The sequence below is a fragment of the Lissotriton vulgaris genome, chromosome 9, assembly GCF_964263255.1.
Source record: "Lissotriton vulgaris chromosome 9, aLisVul1.2, whole genome shotgun sequence".
Taxonomy (NCBI): domain Eukaryota; kingdom Metazoa; phylum Chordata; class Amphibia; order Caudata; family Salamandridae; genus Lissotriton; species Lissotriton vulgaris.
The window spans coordinates 152,533,284-152,541,833 of record NC_141697.1 but is presented as its reverse complement, the minus strand read 5'-3'; the positions used below and the strand labels follow the sequence as shown (position 1 = coordinate 152,541,833).

Below are 8,550 nucleotides of genomic sequence, written 5' to 3'. Positions count from 1 at the left end.
TGACCCGAGTTGTGGTTCTTATACCACTTTCTTAGTATATGATATGCCCCCCCCCCGGGGTCCACTGTTTATTACGTGCTATTTACTGTGTTTCTTTGCTAACATATTGTGTTTATCTCTGTGTAGGAGATATCTAAACATGTCAGAGAGTATATTATAATAAATACATATTTTTATAAATACCTTGTGTGTTTTTTTTTACTTAATCTATATTATAAGATTGCATTCTGGTAAAACAAGCTGCTTTACACTCTTTCTGGACTAAGCCCGAAAGCTGCTCTCCACAGCTACCACTTAGAGAGCTTTCTAAGGTTGTCTAGGACCTCTTAAATGACCACAAGGATTGTCAGGACTGGTGTTAGGTGTCCACTTACATAAGTCTACATAAAATTCCAGGCCTACTTCACACAGCAGGTATAATGCATTTCTAATGTATATTAAAGTATTTACACTGTTAAGAATTAAGTGCTGGTGCCAAACACTGGAAACCACTAGCCCAAATTAAGCACTGATGACAACTAATCCAATAGTACAGTGTTGTGAGGAGGAAACACATTTATTAAGGATGTCTAAACTGCTTACCAGCAGGAGTAACGAGGGGACAACATCAGTGACGGAATAACAATAAATGGGCAACTATTGGACTATTCAGTGTATGAGTAAGCTTTGCCTCCATGGTGCTGAGCTAAACAGTGAAAATATGCAACAGGAGATGATCTTGTGATCATCGATCAGACGGAGATAGGGCTACAGAGAAAATTAAATGCTTTTAGTGAATACTGTAAGGCCAAACATTTAGTGGTTAACACGGACAAAACGAAGATCCTGACCTTTGGTAAAAAGTCTAAAAGCTTTAGCTGGTACCTAGGTCAAACGAAACTAGAATCTGTAAGGGAATACAAATACCTAGGTTTATGGATGGAAAGCTCGTTAAAATGGGGGATACATTTGGACACCCAAAAAGCTAAAGCATCATCCTCTATCTGTGGTCTGAAAAAATGTAATAAAGATTATGGGGACACGTTACATAAACCTTTGCTAAAAGCTTATGAAGCTATGATCCCGCCCCAAGTATTGTATGGAGCAGAAGTTTTGCATCTTAGTGGTAAAGGAGGGTGGGATCGGGAGGAAGGCAAGGCCCTAAAAATGCTACTGTCCCTACCAAAGGCAGCCATGATACAAGCAATCAGAATAGAGATAGGAACAATAGCATGGAATATCCAGGTCCAAATGTCCCTGGCAAGATTTTGGAAACGCCAATCCCAAGGGGGCGTGCAGAAGGTATCATATTGGTGCAGTGAGGAAATCAGGCATTGCAGCCTTAAATGGGCAATAGAAGCAAGAAGGAAAATTAAGGAGATCACTGGGAGTCTAAATGTGAGAGTAAACCAGAATCCTTTAGACGTTGCCTTTTCAAAGAGTCTACTTAGAGCACAAGGCATGGAGAAATCAAGGAACCAGGACCTAGAATACTTAAAGAAAATGTTGGTCCAATGCATGGTAAAAGCGTGGGAAAAAGACGCATGGTATACGTATTTAGAAACCTTGGACTTAGATATGAAATCTCGAAATTACGAATTGGCACCAACCCATGGTTAATGGCGGGAAGATTAAAAGCAGAAATGTTATCCCCCGATGGGCTATGCAAATGCGGGCTGAGGACTAAGTGCGATATATTGCAAATAGTTGTAGATTGCTTTATGACGGTAGAAGCAAGAAAACTATTTCTACAGCCACATTTATAAAATATGGAATAAGGTCTCGAGTTCAAGCCATTACATTATTGATAGAAATGGAAAACCTGGATACTTCAATTGCACTAGGAAATTATATGAGAGGGGTAAATTGTTTTGCTAGGGAAAAACTTAAGCAATGTTAGGGATGAAATTACCTATTAACGCCCCCTACTTATTAGCTATAGGCTTAAGACCGAAGAAATTTTATTCGAAGCTGTCTAATCTATTGTTACTAATGAAGATTGATAAATGTAAAGAACTTTTAACTTTAGGAGTTTTTGTTACTTCTGTTTTACTAAGGTTTTATGAGGTTCTTATCTTTTTAATGGATTTTATGGAAAATTAGAAATTTAGAGGTTGCAAGGGGCGACGGCAGCTACTGTTCTACTATAGAGGTACTAAGCAGAGCGACAGTGTTGTATTTTATAAGATCTCAGTGTTTAAAGACTACGGTCTAAATAAACAGTTTCTCTCTCAAAAATAAAAACAAACAGGAAATAAATTAACTTAAATCAATGTCATGAAAGAATCAGATTCGACACGCTCCATGTTATACAAAAGCAATGTATGTTAGAAACTGTCTCAATTGTGTTACAATAGCACCCAAGTTCTCCAAACTCTAACAGTTTGCTTGGAAAGTAAATAAAGCAGATCGGTCATTTCTTTGCCCTAAATAGTGGCGTTTACCTTTCAGGAGGAAAGAAACGTGTATTAATACAAGCCCAATTATAGTTTACTGGGTAAAGGTTCCTTATCCAAATGTTTGCGGAAAAAGGCTTGTATTTTCTCCCAAGCCCCCTCCTGTGCGCGAGAATGGGCTCCCGGTTCTCCTCCCCACACGACTGGCATGCCCACAAACAAATGCATTGAGGCAGCACACATTGGAAAATATGGAGGTTCAATGTAATGCCCCGCCCCGGGGTAGACAGCAACCGCTGGCCTTTTCTTTCCATGTGCCTCTACAATGTCAGCAGCTGCATTAGCCATGAACTCACTCTTCCAATTCTGGTCATCCTCTCCGACAATGAAAAGGAATTTCCCTTCAGCCTTCTCGACTGGAATCAAACTTTTGCGGTTCTCTGGTGCCAAAGGGTCGTCCAAGCAATTTACGACGTTTGCAATACCAGGCTGTGGTAAAGTGATGCGCTTTCCATCTGTGCCGATTGGGGGTAAAACTAGATCTTTGTAATGTGGCGCAGCACCGACAGTGGTGATACCACCATTAATGGTGGCAGTCGCAGTTATTCCTTCCAGGAGAGATGCCATGCTGAGGACAAGGTCACCTCCTTTGGAGTGTCCGAGAAGCCCGATTCTTGGACCCTTGACCTGGAAGGAAGACAAAAAGATTATACTACATTTGGAACAAGAAATATTATTGAAGCAACAATAAAGGTTGGGTGAGCAGGGGTTTAACCCCTCCCCTGCTGATGACGGAACCGCTCCGTCATCAGCTACGGTTGGGCTGTGCTGATGACGGAGCGGTTCCGTCATGGCCCGGCCGCCGCGCCTGCGCGGCGCTGATTTCGTGCCTGCGCGGCCGTTGTATTGAGCAGGGCCGGTCATGACGGAACCGCTCCGTCACCAGCACAGCTCAACCGCGGCTGGTGACGGAGCGGTTTTGTCACCAGCATGCGGCCGCCGCGCGGCCGCCCCGCCCCTTTAGCGCTGCGGCGGAATAGCCGCCGCAGCGAAAGGGTTAAAGACACTACGGGTGCCAGAAGTATCTCGTAGGAAAAAGGGGCCATTTCATTGATACATACTAGGCACTACCGGTCTGCCCTCCTCACAATTTCTAACATGCAGCAGGTAACAGGGCAATTAATGTGTGCTGGCTGTCGAGTCACGCTGTGCCGCTGAAGCATTAAATATTACATCTTTTTCTCACCTTTGGGAACAGCTGTTGGTTAGTTTCCTGGACCTATAAAGCGGCTCTACCTCAGACCCAGACAGACTGCTCAAGAATGTCCATAGTTCATCACGCAATACCAGATTCTGTTACACGCAGCTCAACGTTCTCCATATGTCATATCTCACCCCACACCGGCTCAATATGATACACAGCACTGCTGACAAAGAGTACCCCAGATGAAAAACTAGATATTCACATGACCTGGTCTTGCATGGGGATCACACATTACTGGGGGGTGGGGACAGTGAACTTAGAGCACACACTAGACTGGGCAGATGGAAATATGTATTTTAGGACTATCTCCAGCTGCAAAAACAATAGGCATGCATGCTAGATTCTTGAGCTTGGCTATGGTTTTAGCCAGGCTGGCCCTTGCAATGCACTAGAGGACATCCTCACTGTAGAGTAACAGAGAGTTTGTGCACTGGGGACTAGTGGAGTAACTTACACAAAGGGAGGAGGAAAGAAGAGGTCTGCTACACCGTCTGATTGAGGAGAACTGGGCCATTTTGGTATCATTTGTGAGGGTGGAGGAAGAACTATAGCTCCCCCTGCTCACAGACCAGGGCTCAGACAGAACTGGAAGGAGGAGGTGGAAGGGGCACTGTTGCCCAGCCCCCATGTGCCACACAAATGAGCACCAACACAGGTATGGTGGGAAGTGGGGAAATTGTTATATTTCATATTGGTACCCTAATATAGGTCCAGGGGACATAGTACTCTTTCCCTACATCATCTCCCATATAAACGAGCCTTATAAGGACAGCACTCCTAATAAGGATAGAACACCTTATAAGGACAGAACGCATTTTATGGACTAAACCTTTCACCTAGTTCCATGCTGAGAGAGGGTTTTTCCCAATCGATATTGCTAAGACGTCATCCTTAGCACATATGAATAATTTATGAGAACACTATCCAGGGGGGATACTTCATCTCTCCTATCTACGCACAAGGTTTAATCCCATACGTCATCCTCATACTAAACAATGGCTAACTCACGCACAAAGACTGTATAAATACAGCACCTCTTGCTATCAGTACTGGGGAAGGAACCAAGACTTCAAGGCCGACACACTGACCAGAGTCGCTGAGACTCCTGCATGCAGTTGCTCCAGCTGACAGTGGTCTGAACATCCCTTGTGGGGTGTCCTACGCGAGACCAGGACGAGGTGCCACGCTCTCATTATTTAGGTAATGGGGTTCGACTAAATCCTAGCGGGATTCTTGGCTACTAGGCTTATTAGCTCTTTCGCACCTACTCACATGCTAGGTACACTTAGGTACAGCTAGATAGGCATCTTAGGAGTGTGTGCTTTATTTTATTATTGCATTTTATATTCATGTATACGTTCATGATTATTACAAAGTGGTAGAACTGTACTATTCCTTTTTATTCACAGTACTGCTGATCCTATATCTCTGCTACAGTGTAACAGTTGTATCAGCGCATATATTTTACACTAGAAGAACAACAGTGCAATAAATTCTTATTGTAAACACGCTCAACTGTTTCTTCTGTGGATCTCTCGGAGACAAAATGAGCAAGCACGAGTGACTGTGTGAAAAGTAGTATATTGTTTCCACGAGTCTGAGGAATCAGGGTTGGTATGTTCTGAGGTTGCCACAAACTAATCTCTCTGATAAAAAGAGATTCTAGTGGCACTGTCAGCTGGCTAATGCACACAAGGCCAACATACGCGGTGGGGGTGCACAGAGTCAGTCTACCACTCAACCCACAGTGTATATTGTCCAAAAGCTCACGTCCTGCAAGGTGTTAGAAATGGGATTTCTGGTTGGCTGAGGCTTGCGCCAAAACCAGGCAGAAACCACCACTCTAGTTAGGGCAAGAAAGTTACACTCCAAAGATAACCCATGCTCACCCCCTTAGCAACCTGACACGAGCAGCAAGGCTGATCCCGGAGGCAATGTAAGTTAAGTATTTGCGCATGCACCCACCAACAACAACATCCCAGGCCCCCCACAAAAGGAACTCCACACAAGGTTATATATACACAAATAGCCTTTGTATTACCATAAACACCCTAGATCATAACCACACAGGTACTCTGTGCCAACTGGCACTGGGCCATATTTACAGGGGATTATATACATGGGACAGGGCCACCGTCAGAATTAGCACTTAGTAGGAATAGCACTTTGTAGGAATAGCCCTTAGAACATAGAAAAATTGTAGCACCAAATAGCAAATTTAGAACACAACCAGTAACTACTGGTAAAAGGTAAGTACGCCCTACGCAATCCTAAACACCTTAGGCATATATCATGCAGGGAACCATGAACTCACTAGCATAACTATACTAGGTACAACAATCTCCTAAGCATAAACACATTTAGAGGTATCAGAACACAGGGTGCGCAAAACATACTACACACAGTGCAATTCCTAACACCCAAAGCATTAGCACATAACTCCCATCAATGTCCAGGTTGCGCCACTGCGCCGAAACCTAAACGTAGTAGCTGCCCACTACTTGCGGGGCAGCTGAGGACAAGAACAGGGCCTAAACGCTGCAGCTGGCACTAAGTTCTGGGCAGCTGTGGAAGGCCAACGTAGGGCCGAAGGAGTGCGACTCACTCCTGAGTCCAGAGACATGTCCCTAGAAAGAAAAACCTAAACGATGCAGCTGCGCACTACTTGCTGGGCAACTGTGAAAGCAAACTGCGGCATGGGGCTCTCACTAGCCCTCCAGAATCTTGCGCCAGACCATTGGAGCCATCTAAGCTCCGGAAATACAGATTGCTTCCATGGGAGCAAATATGCCAATGTTAGAGCCACACGGGCTCTTTAAAATAATGGGCAAAGCGTTGGAGGGAACACGGGTCCCTCAGGTCCATTAAATAGTCCTAGTCAAATGTTGGAGCCCTCTAGGCTCTGGGCCAAAGAGTGCGCATTTTGGGAGCCCCTAGGCTCTGAAAATAATGGGGGGCTTCGTTGGAACCCTCAGGCTCTATTCAATGAACCTGTGCCTCCTGTGAGCCATCTGGCTCTCAAAACTACTGGGGCCTCGGAGCCACGGGGCTCTGTAAGGGAAACTTGCCCACGGACTCCTTAAAGCGTTACATGCCCCCAAGCCCCTCACAGGGACTTTTAAACAAATATGGACCATCGTTGGAGCCCCGCCTGGGCTCGGTAAAATGTTGGGGCGGCCCTCTGCCATCCGGGGCTGCCCTAATTGCACCCACTTCCATGGAGTAGGGCCCTGGCGCCAACACAGGCAAGGAGCTTTCTCCCCCTCAGCCCTTCAACACTCACCGGGCTGCTAGGGGGCTCCTCTTCACTGGCAGCAGGGGAAGGCACCGGCAATGTGCCTCGCGCCCCCTCCGCCTTCTGCTGCCACTCGCTGGCGCCTGCTGGGCTCTCTCTCAGCAATGGGAGCTCCGCACCCGCAGGCACCAGCGTCCATCTCCTCGGGCGGCTTCTCTTCTTTTTCCCCGCCGGCGCAGGACTCTCGACCAATCCCAGATCGGCGGCTGGCGGGACTTCCCTCTAAAACTGGAAGTCCCACCCCCCGTCAGGCACTACGGTGCCTGATTTTCTGTTTGCGGCGCGAGGAAGCGGTGGTGACTTTCCGGGGGCAATAACGAGGGGTGGGCACCCTCGAAGACCACAATAAAAGTAGAAACGGGGTGGGCATCCGTTAAGGCGCATTAACAGCAGGGTGGGTACCCGCTCCAGCATAAATAAATCAGCGGGGTGGGCACCCACAGTGGAGCCATTTTCGGGGGAATCCCTACGCCGGGGATTCACTCGGGTCAAGGGGCAGCTCAGCGCTGCAAAGCAAACACCAAAAGAACTCCACCTGCCAATCCAAGCGCTATGGCATAGGGGAAAGCACTCCCAGAGCACCACAGCAACTGGAGGGTCCTGTAGGAGAGAAAACACAACGCTCCCTAGGAACCATCAACCCTTGGCAAGGCCAGGACAAGGGGAACAAGGTTCTGAAGTAGAAGCAAGGCAGAAGGGTACCAGCAACAAAGTTCCTCAGGCATCCAGGGGCGGGGCAGGGCCCAGGGAGGCAAGCCTTCCCCTGAGCCCCAGCAGCAGCACGCCCCTGGTAGATTCAAGTCAGGAAACAAGAACCTCTCACATGAGGTCACAGCCTCTTTTTATACACACATTTCCTTTGTCTCAAAAGGTGCAGGCAAGGGGCGAACCAGATGCAACTGGTTCCTGAGCACTTTGTTTTGCTCAGCCCCTCTCCCTATTCACAGGACAGGCCAGGGACATCAGACGCACCACAGGGGGTGGGGCCAGCATTGTGGAGGGAAAGCCCAGCCCTATTCAGGTCCCAGGTGCACCCCTCCCTCACATCAACATGCAGATCTCTCCATTCACCACCGGGGCAGACCCATACTGACTCCTGGAGCCAGGCATACAAGCCAGCTCCAGCCAATCACAAGCCAGACAGTCAATTCACAGTCACTGCACAGACATGCCAACTTCTAGAAGTGGCACTTCCACACTAGACACAATAAATCCGCGCACGTCATCAAGCAGCATTTAATCACACGAGCCAGCACATACCAAACTCTACCCTGCAGTCACCACACATCAGGAACTACCATGGACACACATATGCCCCATGCATTCCTATGGGAGGGCAGGCCAATCTCACACATGCACTAAGGGAGCCCACACACTTTACACTGGGACACAGTGTCAAAGTGCGCAAAGACCAGAAATCACTATAATTATCTCAGAGTTCAACGCAAAAAGTTCAGGGGTGAACCTGCCAGAAGGGCCAAGTCCAACACAACCCCCTTCCAGCCAAAACGCAGGTCAGACCAATCACCACTGTGATGGGCTTCCCTGCTTTGGGCGATAGAACACAGACGTGGGCCCGCACTGCAGGGACACCCTCCGGTTCTACGCCACGTTGT

At 47.3% G+C, this 8,550-nt stretch overlaps 1 protein-coding gene across 1 annotated transcript in view; it reads right to left on the bottom strand.

Moving 5' to 3' along the window:
- Positions 1-221: 221 nt before the first annotated feature.
- Positions 222-8,550, bottom strand: part of LOC147689767 (acyl-coenzyme A thioesterase 2, mitochondrial-like) — a 26,884-nt gene continuing 18,555 nt past the window's right edge. Inside the window, exon 2 of the mRNA XM_086939437.1 lies at positions 222-3,062. Within this exon, the coding sequence (XP_086795563.1) occupies positions 2,463-3,062 (600 nt within the window). The 3' untranslated portion in view covers positions 222-2,462. The remainder of the gene's footprint in view (positions 3,063-8,550) is intronic.